The 23412-nt window shown below is 41.9% G+C and overlaps 2 protein-coding genes across 3 annotated transcripts in view; one reads left to right on the top strand and one right to left on the bottom strand.

The window, feature by feature from the left end:
* ATXN7 (ataxin 7) overlaps positions 1-7946 on the bottom strand; it is an 86777-nt gene extending 78831 nt beyond the window's left edge. The window contains exon 1 of the mRNA XM_021537251.1: positions 7910-7946. The gene's annotated coding sequence lies outside the window, so the exon portion shown is untranslated. The remainder of the gene's footprint in view (positions 1-7909) is intronic.
* Positions 7947-8009: 63 nt separating this feature from the next.
* On the top strand, positions 8010-15805 carry THOC7 (THO complex subunit 7). Of its 2 annotated transcripts, XM_021537254.2 has the most exons (8): positions 8010-8141; positions 8428-8545; positions 9379-9506; positions 9832-9918; positions 10905-10962; positions 13961-14027; positions 14148-14217; positions 15431-15805. In XM_021537254.2, the coding sequence occupies exons 1-8, from the start codon at positions 8123-8125 to the stop codon at positions 15496-15498; spliced, it is 615 nt and encodes a 204-aa protein (XP_021392929.1). In that variant the 5' UTR covers positions 8010-8122; the 3' UTR covers positions 15499-15805. The 2 variants fall into 2 exon arrangements, with proteins under 2 accessions (XP_021392929.1, XP_021392931.1); XM_021537256.3 differs by lacking the exons at positions 8010-8141; positions 8428-8545 and adding an exon at positions 8816-8914 and having other exon boundaries at positions 15431-15616.
* Positions 15806-23412: the final 7607 nt, after the last annotated feature.

The raw sequence follows: 23412 nt of genomic DNA, 5'->3' as shown, positions 1-23412 counted from the left end.
ATAACAACAGGACAGAAAAGCTCCACCAGAAAATCAGACAATAAACATCCTCCTAGTCCAATCAGACAAAGTGCCTGCAGCTCAAGTACAATTTCGATACTTCCAAAATTAAAATTTCAAACTAATAACAATTATTTTAAAATCTTGTATGTTTCATTTTAATATACATGTGCACTATTTTATTTCAGGATATGTTACTGTTCAACACCATCCTAACTTTATATATATACTCACACACACACACACCAAAAACCACAAGCAGTTTTCAAAAATGAAAAAGCCCCAAACCACCAACTCATAACTGCCAAAGTGACACTGGAATGAAACTGAAGTGAAAATATTCAACATGAGCCACAAAATCACAGGTGCATACTTATTAATAGCATGGCTTTGTTTTACTCTGATCTCCTACAATACAATCTTTATTGAACTAAGTTATAAAATCCAATTTATCTCCCTTGCCTGTTTTATTAGTTCAATTTTTTCTACGTATAATCAAAATTTAATTTTTATTAGAATAAAAGCAAAAGGCAGAGGATCAAAAAGAACTCATGATTTTCAAGCATTATGCACTAATGTTTTGCAAAAAAAGAAACCTCAACAAGCGAATCTGAATGCTTATTTATAAAACATAAGAAAAAGTTACCTTGTAATCTGTGAAATAAAACATTGCAAAAATAGACACATTGTTACCTAGTTTCATAGCCACTACTAGGAGAAATGGGCTTGGCACATGTTTTTGGCACACATATAGCCACTTCCATATCGCAACTAAAAATGTACATGTATGTATACACACATATGGATACACACATACTTTACAGATAATGTATTTTGTGTCCAATTCCTCTATTCCCTGATGCTTGACATTAGCTCGTCTGTTTACTTTTTGTAACTCAACCAAACACTCCATGAAGCAGATTATTTTATTCCACAATTTATTGGGGTTTTTTTCCCCCTGTTCCTTGTATTTTTCAAGTTCAAATTCTATCCTTGATGGAAATAAAGTATAAAAATCACCAGGGAGGCACTCGTACATCTTTGAATAGAATCTGACCTGCAATTCAAAAATTATCTTGATTGTTCTTTTCTTGCACTTCTGAAATTACTGGTTTGCTTTTATGAATTACTCCCTGAAACACCTTAGTCCTCAGTCACTGAATATCTTTTGTGTTGGGTTTCACTGCTGTGTTCAGTCTATCATTCTGACAGCAACACCACCTCGTACTAGTCAACAGTCTGGTGATTACAAAATTCACTCTGATGGAAAGAATTACGGGCATTAATCCCCTCAGGAAGGAGGATAGCTGGGTTGAAGTCTCCCACACATGTGGTGAGCGGTCCAGCACATAACAGCTCTGCTAATGATGAAAAGGGAACCAGAACCACCACCACCTCCTGGGTTTTGAAAGCAAAGATTGACCTCTGCTCCCTTTTTGAAAGAAAGGGCTTATGATCCTAATTTCAAGAGAGCATGAATCCAAAATGCTCCCTGGAGAAAGGTGCTTAGCCCTGGCAAGAGGCAGGATTTAAGCACATTTGTACTTCAGCTACTGCATAGAAAATGTGCAGATTCATCATCTCCTTCAAGCCTTTCTGGCTGGTATAATTTTAACAAAACACCAACAAATACTAAAAAATTTGGCTCCCCGACCTTCATGGAAACATGACTCAACTGGTCTCAGCCAGACCAGCCCTCCCTTTTTGACCAGCTTGAGCCACAAACTGCATCTGCCCCTTCTGGGTCTGACAGTTGCTGCTGGAAATGCCCAGTTATCCTCTCATCACATTTCTCTTGAAATATTTGTTTAAACCATCTGTTTAGGCAGCATTTGAAGCAAGTTTAGAAGCTACATTTGGCACACCAGAAAAGGAAAGTGCAGAAAATATACCATCTTCTTAAGGCCACAACTTCACTTTGGGGTTCACTGTTTCCAGTCCTTATTGGTAGGCTAACAAAGTTCAGTGTTTTCACAGGATCATGGAATCACAGAACCACAGAATATTATAAGCTGGAAAAACCCATAAGGATCATTGAACCCCAACTCCTGGTCCTGTTCAGGACACCCTAACAATTCCCCCTCTGCCTGAGAGCATTGTCCAAATACTCCTTGAGCCCTGGCAGGTTTGGGGCCATGACCATTCCCTGAGGAGCCTGTTCCAGTGCCCAGCCAGTGCCACATGTACTTCATTCAACATTTTACAAATGAAAACCTGAACAGGCATCACCCAAGCATGGAATCATGCCCTCAATTATTTCTATTCCCTTGCTCAGGCTTGTACCTCAGAAATCTGGGGTGAAAACGTGTGTCAGTGTATCATGTTCAATGGACACGGTAAATTTTAGTTGTGCTTGAACATTACCCACTAGCAGAGTTTCTCTATTACAAGAAAATAAAACATGAAATAATTCAAAGCAAAATATAAACTCAATTTAAAACAAGAAACAGATGTTTATCAATAGACATGATACTCTTTCCCCATCTCCTGAAACAGAAGCCTTTCTTTCAACATCTCTCCATGATGTGGCCAAGCTCAAAGCCTTGTAAAATTTCTATGTTTTCTTTTACAGTTTGGGACCGCTTTTAAAAAATAAAGAAAACAAACTTAACCAAGCAATTTTTTTTAAACTTCAAAAAGCTGACTCAGAAGCTGTGCAATAGCTCTGATTCAGCTTTCTTAGCTGAGTCAAAGCATCTGGCCACGTGATTCAGAAAACACCGCTCTGAAGTCGGGCAAGAGCTCTTTCCAAAGGAGGAAATGCCTGGTTTCCCTTGGAAGCGTTGTGCAAAATTTCCTCGGTAGCACTAACAGTTACTTATTTAAACTTGATACAAGTAAATATGATATTCACAGCTCTCTAATTGTTCATCCAATGTTTCAAACCACAGTTAAATAAAAATATTTACCATTTGGCCCAATGCCAGCGAAGACAAATTCTTCTAAGTCAGTGGTAAAACCTCATTAAACATCCACCTCTTCCTCCGAAAACCCTGGCACAACACTGATCACTACCACTGCCATGAACTGAAGGACGGAGGAAGGAAAAAACAAAAATATGCTCTCTTTCCTTAATAAAATAAAATTAAGTCACCCTGAAAACATCCTACCAACAAATTAAGAGCATGCTAGATAACTGCCTAATCCTGTCAAAAAACCTCCAAAATAACGTCTGCTTTCTTACAAAACACATTGAAACAGAATCACAGAACAGCATGAAATGCCATACCAAAATTACCTGAGTCACTTTAAATCACAGAATGCAGACATCATGTGGGATCTCTGAGCCATTGCACAGGCAGTCGACAGTGTTAATGATTTTCAGATTAAAAGAAAATTCTAACCAGCTAATCTGTTCTTGCAGCAGCTTCATGACACAGAGTTTCTCAAGACACCTGTTAAAACACCTTGACTTTCTTGTTAAGTGGGAATCTACCAAGCCCCTGGGAGTAGGAATCATGACCCACAGTGCCACTCCTGCTAATCCCACTCTAACAGAGCCCCTTTTGGCACACACACAGGGCACACTTCCCTTTGCATCTCTGCACCTAAAAGCTCTGGCTTCTATACTCAATACCTACACATCCAATATAATGAAATTCCAAGCTGAGTTTGACAAGCTTTAATAAATTAGTCACAGATCATCCTAAAATGTGCAATAATTGATCCTCAAGCTTCATAAATATTCAGTAGGATCTGGATATGAAATTTGGAAAGCTGTTACATAATTCCTGTGAAGATAGCTGAAAGAGGACAATATCAGAATGCCACCTGTGTCATTAAGATTAACTAAGACACAGAGCCCTTACTTAGGAAAAAAAAATTCAAAGGACCATGAAGCACTATTTTTTTTTTTAATTTTATGACTAAAATAAGCTTTTCTCCCTTCAGGAGAAAAATAGTAGTGATAAAATGTCTTTCTAATGAACAAAATATTTCCAGGACTAATATTTTGCAAGATGCTTCCATCAAAACTTCAGAAATTTTACAGGCTTCTTTCAGTTACAAAATAAAAAATAACAAATAAAACCAATACTGTAGACCACTACTTGTGATTAAACTATTATCTGATAGGAGCCTGGTATTTAAAGTATGAGATTAACAGCACATTTAATCAATCTTGGTAACACAGGCAGAATACAGCAAAATTGACTGCTGTTTAGATAATAAAATGTTGCATTTTAGAATTATTGGTACTATCACTACAGTCACAAGTATTTTCACCCTCCCTTCTTCCATTCTGCTGTAATTCTATGAAAATGGGCTGGCTCTGCAGAAAGACAAGGGTCCATGTCAGGAAAGCTTTTTACAAGGCTGAGAATCACTCGCTACTTTTTATACCTCAATCACTGGGTTGAAAGATTTCAGGTTTATCTGCCAAGAGTGACTATTTTAATATCTGCAGAATTAGACAGCCAGTGTCTTAGAATTTTTACAGAACAAGATGACAAGCTCTTGGAACACTGATGCTAATTTTCAGTAAATGCTGAGGCTACAGAAGACTGCAAAGATAATAAAACTCTAACAATTTCAAATGAGAAAAACAGCCTGATAGGTTAGCTTGTTATCCATCTTGCACAGAATCCCGGTATATTATCAACAGAAAGATAAAGGATGGTGGTAAAAAGTAATGCTAAACATAGGCTTACAGAAAATAGGTCTCACTAAATAAATTTGGTATGGCTTTCTGACAAGAATATAGGTTGGACTGGATAAAAATACCCTGCAGTTTCTGACCTACTATACTTAGATCTCTTTAAGATTTAGTGTTACACAGAAGTCTGATTTAGAAGTTAGTCAACATGAAGAAAACCTGGACTCTAAAACCACCTCATAAATTATTAGGGAGGCAAAAGAAAAATATTTTTAATCCACCTTGTCAATAGTTAAAGCTGTTTTCTTAGCTCTTAAAAATCATAGTTCATTATAGGCTGGAATACTATAAAAAGCTTCTTCCCCTTTAACTTTTTGTGTGGTTGGGAAAAAAAATCATATACACACACAGTTAAAGAAAAAGGGAGGAGGTATACAGTCACTTTAAACTTTTGCTCTCATAGATTGTTTCTCAGGAAAGAAAACTTCAGCATTAACAGATTTCCTCAATAAAAAAAAAAAACATCAGTGCACTTAAAAGCCATATTTTCAGGAACAAAAAAAAAGTATACTTATGAAAAAATCAAAGCCAGTTCCACACACGTGTAACATCTTGCAGTACTAAACTTACCTAGGTTATACTTCTTGCATCCAGAATCACCTGGAAACATTACAGAGGATTATTTAACACTTTTGACAAGGACAGATGTGCAACAAATTATTATGTATAAGCTGATCCAGGGTCTTACCATATGGCACACATAAAAGAATTCAAGGAAAGAGGGAAAATTGTGTGACATTTTAGCTTGGTTGAAAGCACACACAGGTACTTATTCCAAAAGAGCTGGCACAAAGTCAGGTGCTGTCCCCCGTGCAAGAATTTTTTCCTATTGTGTGAATCTCCACTACTGATGCTTTAGGGAAGGTTCAGTTGAAGGATTATATAAAAGACTGTGGCTGATAGAATCTGCCCAGAGTACCCAAAGTGGTGAGGTACAGATAAATAAGAATAAGTTAACCCAGTTTTAGAGATCTACACCATACATCACACTGAATTGATGGCAAAGGCATGGCTGTATACAGTCCAATGCAACACCCTCCACACGCAAGAACAAAGGTTGTTTCACATTTACAAGAAGAGGAATTCTACTTGGAAAACAGAAACTTGCAAAACAGAAACTCCTAAGACACAGTGAATTCTCAAATGCATACAGGAACCCAGCAAGCTGGACCTGGCTTCCCAATCAAAAACATCCCATGGATACTTAATATGTCAAAATAGAGCAAGAGAGAGAACAAACAGGCTGTTGCATCAATACCTAGCCGTAGTGAGATTCTTGATGATGTATTTACCAAGTTCTACTTCCATTCTAAAGGAGAAAAGTTAATGAACATTGATGATGCCTGAAAGCCCTGTCTTAAAAAGAAAAATAATGGCTTTGTTCTCAAAATTGTTCTTATGAGCTTAAGACCTGGAATAAAAAAAATCATAGAAGCTCGTAATTAGTAACACATACGAAGAATGGAACAAAAGGCATTAAATGTTATTAACTAGTCATATGTACTGCTGTATTCTAAATTGATTACTCAAGGACTATCTATTTGTCATTCTGGAGAGCTTAACAAGACCATCTGACCAAGAATGGAATGATGAACAAAGAGTGAGAAAAGATTGTATTGGATTAAATGACAGAAAATCACAGAGAAGTTTTGAGATGGTTAAATAAATAATTGTGTATTTTCACCCACAATAGTCTTCTGTTCTGACCAACTTCCCTCTGTGATAAAAAACAAAAGGGCTCAGGAAATGGAAAGAGCTCAGAGAGGTGTAAAAAAATATTAAGTCTTGATTAAACTGGATGTTTCAAAATGCTTAAGACTTGCAAAAGGAAATAAGTGGATAAAGAGAGAAAGGCAGGAACTGTACAAAATTTGCATAGAGAACTTCAGCTAGGTCTTCTTCTCACCCTTTGGCAAAATACTAGGCTGTACCATAGTGATCAAAGCCTTAAGAAAAACGAAGTTTTAAGTCAAACCAACAAATGGCAACATATCAGAGTTCATAGAAGTGAACACCTTCAGTACAGCTTACATACTTCATGAATGCATGGCCCATTCTTTGGCCCAACTTGGGTAACTGGGTAGATCGTTAGGTTTTCATATACAATTATATCACTCACCAATCACATAAGAGTACATAAAAACTTCAAGAACAGTTATCCAAGTTTCCTATGTTGGAAACGCTTTATTCCTAAAAGTTCTGGTGGGAGTTTTAATGACCGCTCCCAGTAATGCTCCCCTAATAGAACCTTCCAAAGGGCCTGATCAGTTGCCCGTTGAAGACAAAGGACTGACTTGAAACAATCTAGAAATCCGTGAAGAGCTGTTAAATGCCTCTATCAAGAACAAGAAAGAGCCTCTTAACCTCTCAGAGGTCTAAAACCAGGAACTAACAGATGATAGCACATATTAACTTTGTTCTTTTCTCACTCTAATTTTCCCCACCATCCTAAAACTGTCAATGGATAGTGTCCAGCAGAACAAGACAGCTGGCCACTTAACTGTTCAAACCAAAATTAAGAGGGAATAGAAAGGTGTCGGGTTCTGGTAAGCCTCATCTACTGTGATATACACTACAGTAACATTACCAGCACTGTGCAAGCATCCAAGCCTATGGACCAAAAGCCTTAAACTCAATACATGGTAACACCTTAATATATCTTTTCTCCAGACGCCTCTAGCAACGTTTTCCAGCACCAGCTTAGTTTGCCAGGACAGGAAGAAACAGCTATTTTTCCTATCTGCTGATCATAGCCAAACTCACCAGGAAACATCAGAACAATTTTTGGCCCTGCTGCATGTCCTGACACCTGTGCCATGGGCACGTCCTCCACACCGTCACCAGCGAAAAGGCACCGAGGAGCCATCGCTCCCGCTGCCTCCAGCCACCGGGGCTGGCCAGGCAGCACAGGGGATCCACCACCCTCACAGTGCCATCTCAACGACACCGTGACAGCACCATCCACCGCCACCACGGCGGGCCCGTCCGCCGCTCCCGCGTGCCGCCGCCGCCGGTGGGACCGTGCGGAGCCCTGCGCGGGGAGCTCGGGAGCAGCGGGGCGCTGGGCAGGACACCCCGAGCCGGGAGCGCAGGCGAGGCGGCCCCGACCCCGGCGGCCTCGATGGCGCGGGACCATGTGCCGGGGGCATGGCGGGGCGGCCGGGCGGGGGGCGGCGGGGCCGGTGCGGGTGGCGGGGGCGGGGAGGTGGAGCCTGGCTGCGGGACCGCCGCTTCCCTCCCCCGTGGGGCGCTCACCTGGCGGGGCCGCCCCTCGCCAGGGGGCCGGTTCCACGCGGGGCGCGGGGCTCGCCCGCCCGCCCTCCCCGGGCCGCGCGTCCGCCGCCCGCCGGCTCAGGCCCCAGCAGCCGCCGCCTCCCCCTCCATGGCCGCCGCTCTCGCCGGCTGCATTGTGGGAAGCTGACCTCACTCGCTGCTGCCGCCGCCCCGCCGGCTCCGGCACTCGCCGCCATGGGGGCCGTGACCGACGGTGAGACCTCCCTCCCTCCCTTTCTCCATCCTCCCCTCCTCCCTCCCGCCCCGCGCCGCGACCCCCGCCGCGGCTCCCCGCGGCGCCGCGCCCCCCGCCCGCCCTCCGGGGAGCGGCTGCCGGGCCCCCGCGCCCGCCCGGGGCCGCTCGCCCCGCGGGCCGGCCTGCAAGGCGGCCCCGGGCCCGCGGCTCAGCGGACCCGCCCGCCGCGGCTCCGGGAGCCGCTCCCTGCGGCGCCGGGGGCCGGCTGCCATGGCGTGAGGGCTGAGCGGGAGCCTCTCCGCAGATGAAGTTATCCGCAAGCGGCTGCTGATCGATGGCGATGGAGCTGGCGACGACAGGCGGATCAATTTGTTGGTGAAGAGTTTCATTAAGTGGTGTAATTCCGGATCTCAGGAGGAAGGGTATCTGTTGTTTTGCTTCGGTTTTTAAAGTCTTGGAACTGCTTAGCTTGCGTTTCAGTGGGGAGCGGGGCTCGATCCGTTTGGAAGAGGTCCGCGTTAAAAATGTGCACAGCTGCTTTTCCTCGGCTCTGTGGTGTTTCCAGGACAAACGCCGAGGACTGTGCTGGGAGAGGAGGCTGCAGACGGGTCAGCAATCGCCGAGGGCTGCGGGCTGTATCGTGAAATCTGCCAGCACCGCTCCAGTGCCCGCAGGATGCTGTGCCTGCTGCGTGCTCCAGCCAGGAGTCCCGCTCTTATAACAGGATCATGACTCGGATATTTGAGTTGGCAGTTCTGCGTTTGTTCTGTTAGGGAAGGGAAATACTGCTGGTATTTCTGCTGCTGTCGTTCTCTCTTTTTTATTTATTTATTTTTAAGTCTAAATTAGTGAGTAACGAGTGACAGCATTCTGTAGGGTCTGTGTTAGTAATGGATATAAAATCCCAGAGATCACAATATTACCAGTGTGTATACAGAGAAGCACTGCAGTATTAAAATACTAATTTGGTGGTACAGAGCCAACCCGAGCTGGAAAATTTATAAGCCCTGGGTCAAACTGCTCACTGCTTTAATACCCACTCTACACTGAAAATGAAATGATGCTGAAATCAATGTGTACAGGGTTTCTAGCTGCACTTCCAACAAAAACCCCAACTATACACTGAATATAATTTCTTTATTGAATAATTGCTATTTAGCTGTCCCTTAAGCTACATGAAGTTTTGTTTTCTTGCTCTGTGAAGTGAGGAAAAATTTTTATGCTGCTTGAGAGTAAATGTCTTGTCTGTTTTCAGATATACCCAGTACCAACGAATGCTGAGCACTTTATCACAGTGTGAATTTTCAATGGGAAAAACTCTTCTGGTATATGACATGAACCTGAGAGAGATGGAAAATTATGAAAAAATCTATAAGGATATAGGTAAACATGAGAAAATGTTACTGATTTCTGTTTGGCAGTTTCTCCTGCGAACAAGCTCAAGCCTAGTAAACATAATATATACATCTGATGAGTGGTTTGGAGGTTTTTTGGGTTTGGATTGTTTTTCTTACTAGATAGCACTCATATATGTGCTATAAGCATCTTGTAATTACATAGAATACATACAAACAAGAGCTTTTTTAACCTATTGGCATCTATATAGTTTTTAAGCTAATGGAGCTAACAAGCCACCATGTTCTATAATTTAGCAGAATAGCTTATTTACATGTACTGAGTTCAATATGACTCTCTTTCTTTTTAAAAGAAAACAGTATAGCTGCAGCCCATGAGAAGATCTCTGAATGCAAAAAACAAATCCTGCAAGCAAAAAGGATTCGAAAAAATCGCCAGGGTAAGGTGCCATATCTGTATTTATAGTTGTGGGCTTCACTGTTTTCTGATCTTCTAGAATACATTGTATTGGAAAATAGATTCTAAATTTTTGAATGTGCAGGGCATTGTGATTAGTGTATTCAGCCTGGTGGGTTCCACTGACAACTGAAAGTTTTGGCTGGATGGCACAGGCAAGATTGAACCAAATCTCAATGACATGCAGCATCAGGAAAACCTAAAACAGTGTCCTTTCTGTACATCCTTTTTAAGAGGCGTGTTTTTACCCTACTTTTAAAATTATATACTCATAATGCATTGAAATCTACAACACTCTAAAAGATGAGCAGTTGAGAAGAATCAAAAAATGTTTTTTTCATGATAAATGAAATGCCAAAAGTTTCAGAAATACAACATGAAAGGTTTTAAATACAAGTTGATTTGATCAATACTGTAGATAATATTGAACTCAACTGGAAAATAAAATAACCAGTAGGAATGTGGAGTTCTTACATCTTCACGAACATAGTTCTGAAGTGTTTACTTTTTGGTATGTTCTGTCTTGTCTGCAGCACAAATTTTTCCAGGTGAATGAGGTAATTTGCATATTTATGGTCCTACTACCAGGAAATGGCTGTGTTAGTTGCCTGTATAACCATAATATATAACCATAATATTATTCTTAATGTGTAATAGTTTTTAAAAAAAAATCCTCAAAATGAAAAAAAAAATCCATGCATCTTATACTTTTTTCTAAAAATCTTGAATGTTCATGTGTAAAATCAGCACCATTTTCTGCACATATACATTGGTTGTATCGAAACCCAGTGTTTATGAATCAGACACAAAAGACTGTGTGCAGCAATGCAGATCTGTCTTAAGGTGTTTTGAAAAACATTGAAACAGTTTTTCAAGGAAAAAGAATCTGCCATTTCATGATACCTGAGTTTGGGTTCTTGAATCCATATTTTCAGAAGTATTTAGATTAACTATTTAAATGTCTTTCAGAATATGATGCATTGGCCAAAGTCATACAGCATCACCCAGACAGACATGAAACACTGAAGTAAGTATAAAACTACATTAAATTAGAATAGAACAGTAAACTAGAAGTCACCAGACTTGACATTTCCTTGATACCAGTTTGATTTTTCCTCACGTTTATACAATTTCTTTGACACAATAAAAACTTGTGTTTCTATGCCCTTATGATCTTTTAAAATCTTAATCTGTATGGGTCAGAAGGATTGCTAATTGTTCCATAGTTGAAATTTTTCCACTGTTAAGGTGAATAAGTGAACTGAGATGTAAATGCACATCTGATGTCAGTTTACCTGCGAGTTGCTCAGAAAAGAGAGATGGTGGGAAGTCCTTTAACTAGCACCAGCCAGATTCAGGAGTCACTTGAAATGCATAACACACAAGCAAGTAAGGTGGAATGAGAGAAAACAGGAGAAAGCTCCTAGGGGTTCTTTTTTGTTTCCCTTCTGGTTGCTGTTCCTGCATGCCCAGTTGTAAATGGCTGTGTTGTGCACCACACATAACCTGCCCTGTCATGTAGGGCAGACCTACCTGTTGTCCAACCTGCCTTGTGTGCTGCTTGTCACATTCTGGGTTTGCATCACTGTCTGTGCTTTTGGGGCAGTTGTGAGGAGATTAACTTTATTGAGCCATAGAAACATTCCAGGATTTATTGCATGTATGAGTTTGTTCTTAAACTGATTAAAGATGTGGTGTGGGATTACTGTTCCCATATAAGTACAGCTGTGCACTTATCCTCTTCCCACTTTCAGTGAAATTGCCAAGGGAGGCTGTATTTCCATTTTCCATAGCCTTCCATAGCAAATGGAAGTGATTTGGTTATACTATTTGTTTATACTATTACCTAATAATAGCATTTTTATAGCTATAAGCCACTGACAATATTTCACACATTTCTTTCTTGTATGTTGTTTTTCTGTGCCTTGATTTTATTACCCCAGCTTTGATTATTACAGGCAGTTCTCATGAGGCTTGACTACTTCTTACTTCATTATTCAGCATGTGATATTTATCAAGTGAGGCTTTAATAAAGAACTACCAAAAATGCAGTTTTTCAGATAAGTCCATTAAGAATAGAAACAACAATGAGAGAAGTTTGACTGACCCATCCCTGGAAATGTTCAAGGCCAGTTTGCATGGGGCTCTGAGCAATCTGGTTTAGTGAAAGATGTCCCTCCCCATGGCAGGGGGTTGGAACAAGATGATCTTTATGGTCCCTTCCAACCCAAACTATTCTATAATTCTGTGATAAATTATACTTTTTTATCTTGGAGGATGCTGGATTTTGTAGGTTTGGAGGGATTGTTCTAATTTTGCTTAACACATCCATGCATAAGTTTCTTAAGCAAAGCTAGAAAGAGTGGTAAGTTATAGTTGGTAAGAGTTCAGTCCATAGGAAATACACAGAAAATGATACAATGAACCAAAGGCCACCCTTAATTTAGAATAGAGGAAACCTCACTAACAATGTCACACTTTTCATGGAACTCTTAATCACTAAAAACACTTGAGAAGTCTTCTTGTGGGAAGAAACAGAAGGGTTTATTGCAAAAGTTAGATTTATAGCCTTTGCAGGTTATCTGGCACAATAGGACAAAGTTTAGAAAAACACTTTCTTTGTGCTTTTAAGAGTCTGTTTCTTGGAACAATGAGTCATACAGCACAAAAGAAGCTGTTAACAGCTTAGTCACAAGTAGTGCACAGGAGCCAATTCAGGAAGTGATAGGAGCAGAAGTACTGAACAGCAGTGCCCACAGTGTAATTAGATGCAGGATCAGAAGAGCTGTTCAGAGGACCAAGAAATGACACTGAGTCTTACAAAAGGAAATATGAAGGTAAGAAGGCTAAGCAAAGATTCTCTGGAATGTAAAGTAAAAGGAGTAAAATTCCAGATGTAGCTTGGATGTTATTAGAAGAAAAAAGTCTGTGCTCTCACAGTCTTCTTATACCTGACAGTACAGTGTAAACAGCAAGATTTGGCTAAATGGAAGTTTTTCAGAAACTAGAAACCAAATGCTTCCAAAATCAGTGTATGAGCCTATAAGCTGAAGAAAGGGGTCATGTCACACACAACTCTCTCAGGTACCAAGCATGCTGGCTCAAAAAAAGACAGCACCCCTCAGGTAGCACTAAAATAGACCTTTTCCCATCCACAGTGACGTACTTAGGACTGGAGGACTTTTTGTGGTTCCCTGCCCAGACTAGTTGCAGCAGCTGTCAGTGGGCTTCAGGAAAAAAAGGTTGATTTCCTTGCTGACCCCTCTATGACTCTGCCTGCTAATTAATCAGGGATGATCAGCCTCAATCCACTTCACCTTTAAAGGAGCAGTTTGTTCTCATTGCATGGTGTATAAATTACAATAGGCATTAGAAGTAGAAGGACCAAACTGGAGGTTTGGCTGTAAGAGTTCGTGTTCCATTCTCATTTGAAAGGTATATTATGGTACCTGCTGTTCTTTGCCTCAAAAAGGGTTGTGGTGGTCCATGGTGAGCTCAAGTGAGAGCAAAAAGTTCTTCCCTCTAGAGGGTGATCTGGCACTGAACAGACCCCCAGGGAAGTGGTCACAGCACCAATCCTGACAGAGTTCAAGCAGCATTTGGACAATGCTCTCAGGCACAGGGTGTGACTCTTGGGGTATTCTGTGCAGGACCAGGAACTGGAGTTGATGTTCCTTGTGGGTCTGTTCTGGCTCAGGATATTCTAAGATTCTATGAATCTGCTACTTTGACTTGTATTGTAGGGTCAAGTAAATAACATGCTGTGTCAGGATTGAATTGTTATAAATGCCAGGGTACAACTGTATTCCAGCTTGGAGGCCTAATTTTTTATAAATGTCCTGAAATTACAAGTCTAGAACATAATAGTTTAGAATTGCATGAAGTGACCTTATCTCTAAATTGTTTCGCTTGTTTTGTTTACATAAACAGTTTATTTTATTGTTCTTTCTCCTCTACTTAGAGCAAATCTGTTTTGCAAGAATTTTACAGAATTTTTAAAGAATACTCTGACAATCTCTTTTCAGGCAGCTAGAAGCTTTGGGAAAAGAACTGCAAAATCTTTCTCACATTAAGGAAAATGTTGAAGATAAGGTAGGTTTTTCATAGAGATGGTTATATAATAATTTGTTAGGAATACAATTAATGTAGAGTCTGCCATAGGTTGTTTGGATGTATGTGCTGTTTCCTACAACATGTATTTTATCATTCCAGTTGGAGCTGAGAAGGAAGCAGTTCCATGTTCTTCTGAGCACCATCCATGAACTTCAGCAAACCCTGGAGAGTAAGTGCTGTTCTTTGGTAATAGGTATAACTGGGTTATGTTTTAGCAGATGAAAAGGAATCACAGCTTCCAGCAGGGGGATAGCTCTGTGCAATTGAGGCTAGTGACCTCTTGCATTGGCAGAATTTTTTCTCAGTAGTAGTCCAGAGCCTAAGCCTGCTCAGAGTTTTATTTTCTTCTACAAGCTACCCACTGTGCCATTTCCTGACTAGCTTCAGGTTAATTTGTAGGCAGAAGTATTCTTTAAAATGTGAGGATGGAAAATAGCAATTTGAGGTTTGTTGGGTTTTTTTTATTTTTTAACAGTATTTCTTACAGAGAGTTATTCTTGTGCTTATTTCCGAATTTCGTTTTATAATTCCTATTTCAGTAGTTTTAAACATGTCACTGCTACCATGGTATCATTTGAGGCTTTACTAAAAAGAAAATGAAATACAAGGAAGATAAATGACAACCAGCTGAGCCTGTGAATCTGTGATAGAGCAGGGACTAAAACTGTCAGACACAAGAGCTAAATTCAGGATTTAGTCGTACTCATCTTTTCTCATACAAATACTTAATATTTTCAAATCGGCGCTAACTTTTCATGCTCTAATATGGGTAATATTTTTTAAGTATTTGCTGTATATTTGCACTGTTTTTCAAAGACAGAGCAATTGGTACAGCCTCTGAGTATGACCTGATTAAATGCAGAGATGGCTCCAAGAGCAGACTTTCATTCTCTAAGGCCATCTAGATCTTCTTAAGCAGAATGAACTGTTAATCCTAGGTGCACTTTAGCAGAAGGTTATTGTTATTATGTGTTACTAACACTTGCTTAAGTATTAGTCTTGAAAATGCATTTTCATGTGATTATATAGATTACTTTTGAGGATTTTGTGAAGGAAGTAGTAGTTTAGTGAAAAGCACAGCTTCAGTATAGAATAAATAAACCATTAGTAGGCAAAGAGAAAGAAGGGGTTAGAAGCAATCTAGTACCATTTCCTTCAATTGACACTATAGAATTTACCCCATATTTCCAGTAACAGCTGTTTGAGATAACATCCTTAAAAACGGAAGGATTTTTTTGTTTGTTTGAACATAGCATTTTATAGAATGAGATACTCAACTACACATTTAAGGCAATCAAAATATTTAAGTGGGACAAAAGTTCTGCAATATAGTCTGTATATATGACCAAGTGTGTTTGACTAACAGTAATATTGAATTTTAGATGATGAAAAACTTTCAGAAGCTGAGGAATCACAAGAAACTCAGATGGAAGCAGAGGCCAAGCAGTAGATGTCATATGAAGACTGACAATTACTACTTAAGAAAGTCCAAGTATCTTCACTTTCTGTTGAAGTCAACAGTAAGAGAGATTGAGCTGGAAATAGTTTTCTACTGCTTCTGTGAATTTTTATACATGTTTTGCATATGTTTCAGGAGAAAAGAGTTGCAGATGTTTGCAGGCAGTCACTTGGTGATAATCCACAAACTTTGTAATTTGTGACAAATATACTTTGTTTCACCAAGGATGAAGCTTTTACACCATACTTGTGAACTAAAGTGCTTGTAACACTTTGCCAATAAAAGGTGTCTTCACAGATTTTCCTATTTTTAGTAGCAATTGAGCCTTATAATAGCCTACTTTTCTTACGTGTCATCAGACTGAGGGCAGTGCATCTTTTAATGAGTCCCAGCTTCCATACCCTGTTCTAGATGGGATCCAAATTTGAGCTAAGTAGGCTCTTAGTTTTTCAAAGTAGCTGCCATTTTAGAACTTACTGTGACTAGACTAGAATGTGATTGTTTCATATAAAAGAAATTACTTCTGTAGAATTAATGCTTGTTAAGGGTTATAAAGAAACAAAAAGTGATACAGTGCTAGCTTTAATTTTTTCCTCAAAGTGATGTGAAGAACTGCAATGATCCAAGCCTTGCTCTGCTGTGTTTGTTGTACCACATCAATAGTCACATTTTGAAATAGCATATTTAAAACTTCAATTTAAAAGCTTTGTTCTGGAAGAACCAGGAGTCTAATCCCAGTACCGTTTATAATCTGCTTCTGGATTTTATCTGTCAATTGACTATTATCAAAATACATCATAATTTCTGAAACAGATGGTGGAACCCTTCTTTTCTCATAACAAACTGAAGCAGTAGAGCAATAATCACAATGTCTAAGACTCAGAGATACTTTTGTTATTAGTAGGCAAAGTGGAATCTATCCATGCATCTGGATCATCCTACTGTCTGAGCATTCTGTTGGGAAGTAAGAAAAGTTTCAGCCTTCCCCAAAAGAGAAGAGAATGGAACATGCTCTACATTTTTTTGTAAGGCAGGGAGGAAAGAACAAGGGGCAGTAGTAGGTCATGTTCTGAAAACACTCACTAAACAGAACCTTCCTGTGGTTCGGGTGAAGGAAAACTTTGGCTTTCACTCAGACTGTGCCATAAGCATGCATGGTTCAGGTGAAATAACAGTATTACATGGAACAGAGCTGCTGTCTCACTGGCTGACAGCTGAGGGGGATTTCCACAACTGAGACTTCAGACATCTATAACTAGATGCTATGTAATCCCCACTCTCAGTGGCTGTGGATCTGTGTGGGTTGGGGCTGAACAGACATATCTGAGCTTGTTTTGCTTTTATTCCAAGTTTGCTAAAGGCAAGCCAGCTGAATAAGAAGTCACACAGCTTCAGTAGCACAGTGGAGCCTTGAACTAATAAGCTGTCAAAAGGCTTCTGGTTCACAGCTGGTCAGCTCAGAACACGGGAAGCTCAGGTTTGCCTGATGGAGCCTGTACAGACATGCAGGGCTTCTCATGCACTACGAATTTGGCAGGTTGAGGGGTGGCTAAGCAAACAACAGGCATTTAGCAGAAGTACACCTTCAAAAATATTAAGTGTACAGGGTTTTTCGCCTCAACAACAGAGAACGGTAAAATATTTTGTAAAGCAGCAAATTATTGCAAGTCAGGGAGGAGTCATTGTCATGAATGTATGAATTATGAAGATCATAAGTGACAAGGACTCAAGGACAATTTTAAAGCATATTAAATTTTTTTGTGGTTAAAATGGCCTCCATGAGCTATCTGGACTGTATTTTGGTGCAGAGGAGGATGATATTCACCAGTTAAAAACAGTCTTTGTCACAGTGAAAATCTGAAATTTTTCCATTCATTGTTTTACATAATCCTTTAGAAATTACTTGGATCAGTCAAGTATCTTATCTCAGAACTTGCACTACTCTGTTCAGAACCTGACCAGAAACATGCCAACACCTAAGTCTGACCCTCTGGTAAGGAATATTACAGAGAAATAAGAGTTGTACCCAAGAGAAGCAATACAAATGCATGGCAAAGGAATATATTCTAGTTCAAATTACAGTGATGCAATCTTGAAAATAAATTACTGCCTTGGAAAATCAAGTTGCCCTAGTGCAAGGTGGCAGCAAGAAAGTGATGTCAAAGAAAAAAGTAACATAAATTCATTGCAAATACAACCTCAGTGGAACACCCAAAATATTTGCTCTTGTTTTTTTCAGTATTTATACCTTTAACCTCTTGAACATTAGATTTGTACCAAAAAACAAAACCAAGTGGAATTCATATACCAGCCACTGTTTAACCTGCTTTGTTACGAAGACTCAGGTTCCAGCTTTGAATCTGCCCTGCATATGCTGGAAATGTATATCTGCATGACCTTTAATCTTCTGTTCCAGAAGTTTTCTGTGTGTCATTTTTGCAAGGCACGCATGATGGTCACTGCTACATCCCTGCCTAGAAAGTTCTCTGACATGCTGCTTACCTGCATTGACTCTAAATGTACATGTATAAAAACCTAGGTACTTAAATTCAGAATCCCAACAACCACACTATTTTAAAAACCTGTTTCCTGGATTTATGATTTTCCTTGACCCTATCTAAGCTGAAAAATCATTATATGCCTAAGTGGTCCATCTCAGTTCCCTTGTCATGTGGATGCAAAAATACAAGCAGAAAGAGAGTTGCTGAATTGATAAACTGACGTTTTCAGTGCCAGGACTTGTTTTTATGTCCTGTCCAAAGGAGAGCAGCAGAGAGGGAGTGGAATATTGGACAGAATTGGCAGGTTGGACAGAACATTGGACAGAATTGGCAGGATTTGTTAAGACAGATTTAGCAAGCTTCATGGAGGGATAGAAGAAGGGAGGAGAAAGAATGTCACCGTGACACACTGTCAAATGATGGGATATCTCTGAAACCATGTTAATTTGAAGAAAGTTGCTGCCAGCAAAGAAAATTGAAAAAAAAAATAAAAAAGAAAATCCCAAATATTTATGAGCTAGAAATTATGAGTTATTTGAGATACTTGTAAGTTTTTCAGATGTCACAGCTGGCTTGTACCATGCTTTCCCTCCTTTACTCAAGGCTCAGGTGGGTTTCCTTTTCACATATGTTTAAAAAACTAAGAAAAAAAATCAGAAATGCAGGCAAGTACTGTTAGTTCTGCTCTGGGAACCTGTGTGGCTTTTTCTTTCTCAACTAGCTGCATTAGGATGTGTATGAACCACTTTATAAATCTATATGCAACAGACCCTGGGGAAAGCAAGTCAGCAACAGAGAAGTGCTCCACCTTTTGTGCTTCACCCCAATTGTCAAACGTGTTCTTGGGTTACCACAGCCTTCATTTCCCTAGTCGATTTTAATAAAGGCTGTTAGCACCGTTGCAGAATTCCCTCCACTCATAGCCCAGGGCTGTGTGTTGCTGGGCACTGTGCAAAGGTAGAACAGAAAGGCTGTTCTGTGTGCTGGGCAGCGCCACAGCAGCCAGGGGGCAAAGCCAGGTCTGGCTTTGGCTTGTGTCCACCCTGACCTCGTGTGATTCACTTGCCTGCTGGCAGCAGGAAAGTGTCCAGCAGGAGCTGGCATGGCATGGCAGGGCTGTGTGAGGCTGTTCAGTGGTGTGCCAAAGGCACTTGGGGAATGGGACACCAGGACATCCCAGCCAAGGAAGCTCAGCATCCTTGTACCAAAGAACTTCCCAGATACTCAAGAGTAATCCTAAAGCCAGGCATGCAGTATGATGTGGACTTTGCCTGGGCTAGCAGAGTCCTGAAGGGAAGGATGAGGGGCTTACACCTCTATACCAGGTGAAACCATGGAGGGCTTGTTCAATGGAAAGAGCACTTCTGGACCTGGCCAGAGGCAGCACTGGTTGTGCTGGGCAGCCGTTGTTGGCTGAGTGGCAGGAGCTGGTCTTAATCGACAAGCCCACGGGGAAGGAACTTGGGAACAGACTCGTTTTTCCACACTTGTTACATTTATGTCTGCGTGGGTTCTGTGAGGGGCCGCAAACCACGGCGGCTCCCTCGAGCTGGAGCGATGCCGGGGAGCGCTGCGGGGCGGGGCCGGCAGGGGGCAGCAGAGGCCGGGCTGGGTGGGCGCGGCGCTTCCCGGGACCTGCGAGTCCATCCGCGCATCCCATCCCATCCCATCCCATCCCATCCCATCCCATCCCATCCCATCCCATCCCATCCCATCCCATCCCATCCCATCCCATCCCATCCCATCCCATCCCATCCCATCCCATCCCATCCCATCCCATCCCATCCCATCCCATCCCATCCCAACCCATCCCATCCCATCCCATCCCATCCCATCCCATCCCCATCCCATCCCCATCCCCATCCCATCCCCATCCCCATCCCATCCCATCCCATCCCCATCCCATCGGCCCGTTCCTGGGATCCCAGCATCCATCCGCGCATCCCATCCCATCCCACCCCACCGGCCCGTTCCCAGGATCCGTGAGTCCATCTGCACATCCCATCCCATCCCACTGGCCGTTCCCGGGATCCGAGTGTCCATCTGCACATCCCATCCCATCCCATCCCATCCCATCCCATCCCATCCCATCCCATCCCATCCCATCCCACCGGCCCATTCCTGGGATTGTACATCCCACTGGCCCTGTTCCCAGCGCTTCCCAGCCTTGTGAGCTGTTTTCAGACATCTCCTTTTTCATTTCAGTACTGTTTCCCACGCACAGCCAGTCCTGCCACTGTCTTGAGGGGTTCAGACCCTGGAGAATCATGGAATATCCTGAGTTGGAGGGACCCACAATGTTCACAGAGCTCAAGTCCTGGGTTTTCCCTGCTCACCCCCACACTTTATTTTCACTGGGTTTGGGTTTGACTTGCCACCACACCATGTTGCCTGAACTACCCTGATTCTCAAAGCCTCTCTCTAAAATGTCACAAAACACGTAAAGCACTGCCAAGGAGCAGAAGGTGCAATCCCAAAACCTCCACTTTTTGGGATGCCACACGATGCAACACAAGTGCATCCAATTCTTCATTTTCCTGCTGATTATGACAGATCCCAAACCCTCCACACTGCCTCCCCCATGCACGGGCTGGCAGAGCAGTCTGACAGTGCAGCAGGAACAAAACACCCTCTGGCATGTGAGATTCTGCTGCCTCCAACACATTCAGCCAAAACCAGGACAAGAGTTGTTTCAGGACCATTACATACTGGTTTGCTCTGAATTTGCATCATCATAGTGAGAAACTTGGCAAAAGTTTGCTAAAGGCATTATAGTGCATGAGATTTCCTAAAATATTTAACAGCAAAGACATGTGTTTTTAAATGGCTTTCACAATAAAGGGAATAGAAAAAGTAAACTACCTAAACAACTTTTTGTTTCATGTTTGGTCAGTTTGCTGACAATGAAAAGTCACCAGCAAGAGAATTTAAAATGATGGTTTATCTCCAAGGAGGAAAGGAGCTGGCTCTTCTCAACACAAAAGTTTCATCAGAAGTTTATGCTGGAAATAGCAGTGTGCTGCATGTAACAAATAGGCCCCAACAGGAGCCCATTTGTAATAAAAACAAAATATATAATTTATGATGTGGCAGGGCAAGCTGACTGTAGACACCTTCCCAAAGACTTACATAAAATATTATTACACTTAAATCTTATGAGCCTAAATGAAATTCACATTTCCATTTGCTGCACCAAAATTCTGTCCATGAGCTCCTATTTCAAACTATGTATCTTCCCAAAAGTGCTGTATTGTTGCTAAAATCTCCCAAACAACGCTAAGCTTCAAAGCCGAATTCAAAAGCCTGTGGTAGATTATCAAGCATAAGACACACATTTAGACACAACACATGGAAACAACCACCACTGCCCGGTGCTGCTTCTCCCAGTTACATTAAGCAAACTCTGACAACCTTGTGGAAATTCAGAGGTGAGGATGTTTTAACTTATATGAGAGAAAACATGGGGGTGAGGGGGGAAATCTTGGGGTTTTTTTCTTAATTGCCTCAAATGCCTATTGATGTCAGTATCTTCTGACTCACTCTGCATGAATACACAGAAAGCTTTCAGATCAATTCTCTTGCTCTGTTATTGTGGCTGCAAGAGATGGGAAGGGTCATGGAGCTCTGGGACCACCACAGTGTCCCCTGTGCCCAGCAAGGTGCAAAACTACAGTGGGGACATCCCCTGCAGTGGGAGCATCCACCACCTGCCCACACACCCACAAATGCCCTGGTGCCAGGACACTGGTTATGCTGGAGCTTCTCCCTCGCTGGTTATTTTTCAAAGCTTGCACATCTGTGTGAGATTTATGCCCTTCTGACAAACTGGCATGTTATGTTATTGAGGTGACTTGAGGAGCGATTGAAGGCAAACTGGTGGTTTTGATGGCAGAAACCTTTCCTGGGAGACCTAAGCTTCAGTCAAATAAAATGTGAGCAGCAAAACTATTTGCTGGTGTGTAACAGCAGCAGGAGTCACTGGAGGAATGAGAGAACTTCTGCACCTCAGAACTCAGCTTGTCAGGAGCACAGACTCATTCCACTTTTTATATAGAAAAACAGGTTCTTCCCAGCACTTCCCCAACCTTTCCCAGCCCACAACACTCAGCAAAGTGGAGGGAAGATTTTTCTCCTGTGTGGGCTCTGGCAATGCCCGTGGGTGCCTTTGCTTGTGTACACGGGGCACAGGGTGGCAGTGAGGGGGGACAGGAACTGCCCTGGCCAGATGGGCACTGTCCAAAACCTGCCTGAGCAGAGCAGCAGTGCTGAGATGCTGGGGGAGCAGAGAGGCATATTTGGGGTGTGTTTGGGTTTAACTTGGCAGTACTACACATTCAGGATGATGGTGTAAGAGTCAGCAAATCCCCCTTTGAATAGACAGCTTATGTTTGTATTTAGCTTGTGATGGTTTCTCTCCTTTTCTCTTCTTTACTGCCTAACCCACCAAACCTGCCAGCTGCTGCACTAAGCACACCAAGGGATGGCAAAGGATCTCAAGGCACATGGGGAAAAACCCTTGTGTAATCTTGTTCAAATACGTTAAACAGCCAGCATATTTACCGAATTTAGAGAGGTAAAAAGGGGATTTGTGCTCCACTGCATCATCTCTCAAGATGCAGGCAGAGACACTCCCTGAACTTGATAGGACTAAACCCAGACCCTAATCCTACAAGAACATCAGCTAACACCGTGCTATCCTACACCAAATCAATGACAGAAAACTGTTCACCTCTATTTCAGGCCTCTCACATGATGATAATTTGCTAGATATCACGTAAGGGCTGCAGCCATCACCCAACAAGCGAGTTTTAGGAAGGAAATCACACAGCTCCTGCAATCTGGGTAAGGGGCTGTGCAGAAAATGGCACAGGGGGGTTGCAAAACTATTCAGATTTTAAAAAAAAAAAAAAAAAGTAAGAAAGAACAAAAACATCCCAGCATAGTTAAGAGACCAAAATCCTGAGGGAAGCCACAGGGTTGTTTGGCAGCACAGCATTTTCTTACAGTTTGGGCTGCAGGAGCAACAAGCCCAGCCTTGGTGACACAGCCAGGGAATGCAGGTTCTGCCCAGAGCTCCCTGCTCCCACAGGCCCAGGCCTTGCCAGTGTTTACTTGGCCTGTGGATCCTTTTAAATCCAATTTCACGGGCTTTTCAAGTGTGCCAGTTGCTGCTGCAGCCTGCTGCCAGCTGATAGATGGCTTATGCCACTAACAGTGCCTGAGGAGGGGAATTGCTAAAAAGCAGTGGGAATATTTACTTTCTCCTGCTAATGCAAGTAGCAAGCAGAGGATTTCAGAACCCTTGTAACCTGCATGTGGTCAGCTGCAGAGCAAGCCTGGCTGGGGGCAAACAGAAACCACGGGATACAGCGCCATAGGGACAAGCACTAGAACACAACAAATG

The sequence above is a fragment of the Lonchura striata genome, chromosome 12, assembly GCF_046129695.1.
Source record: "Lonchura striata isolate bLonStr1 chromosome 12, bLonStr1.mat, whole genome shotgun sequence".
NCBI classification, from domain to species: domain Eukaryota; kingdom Metazoa; phylum Chordata; class Aves; order Passeriformes; family Estrildidae; genus Lonchura; species Lonchura striata.
This window is presented reverse-complemented; position numbering and strand designations above follow the sequence as displayed.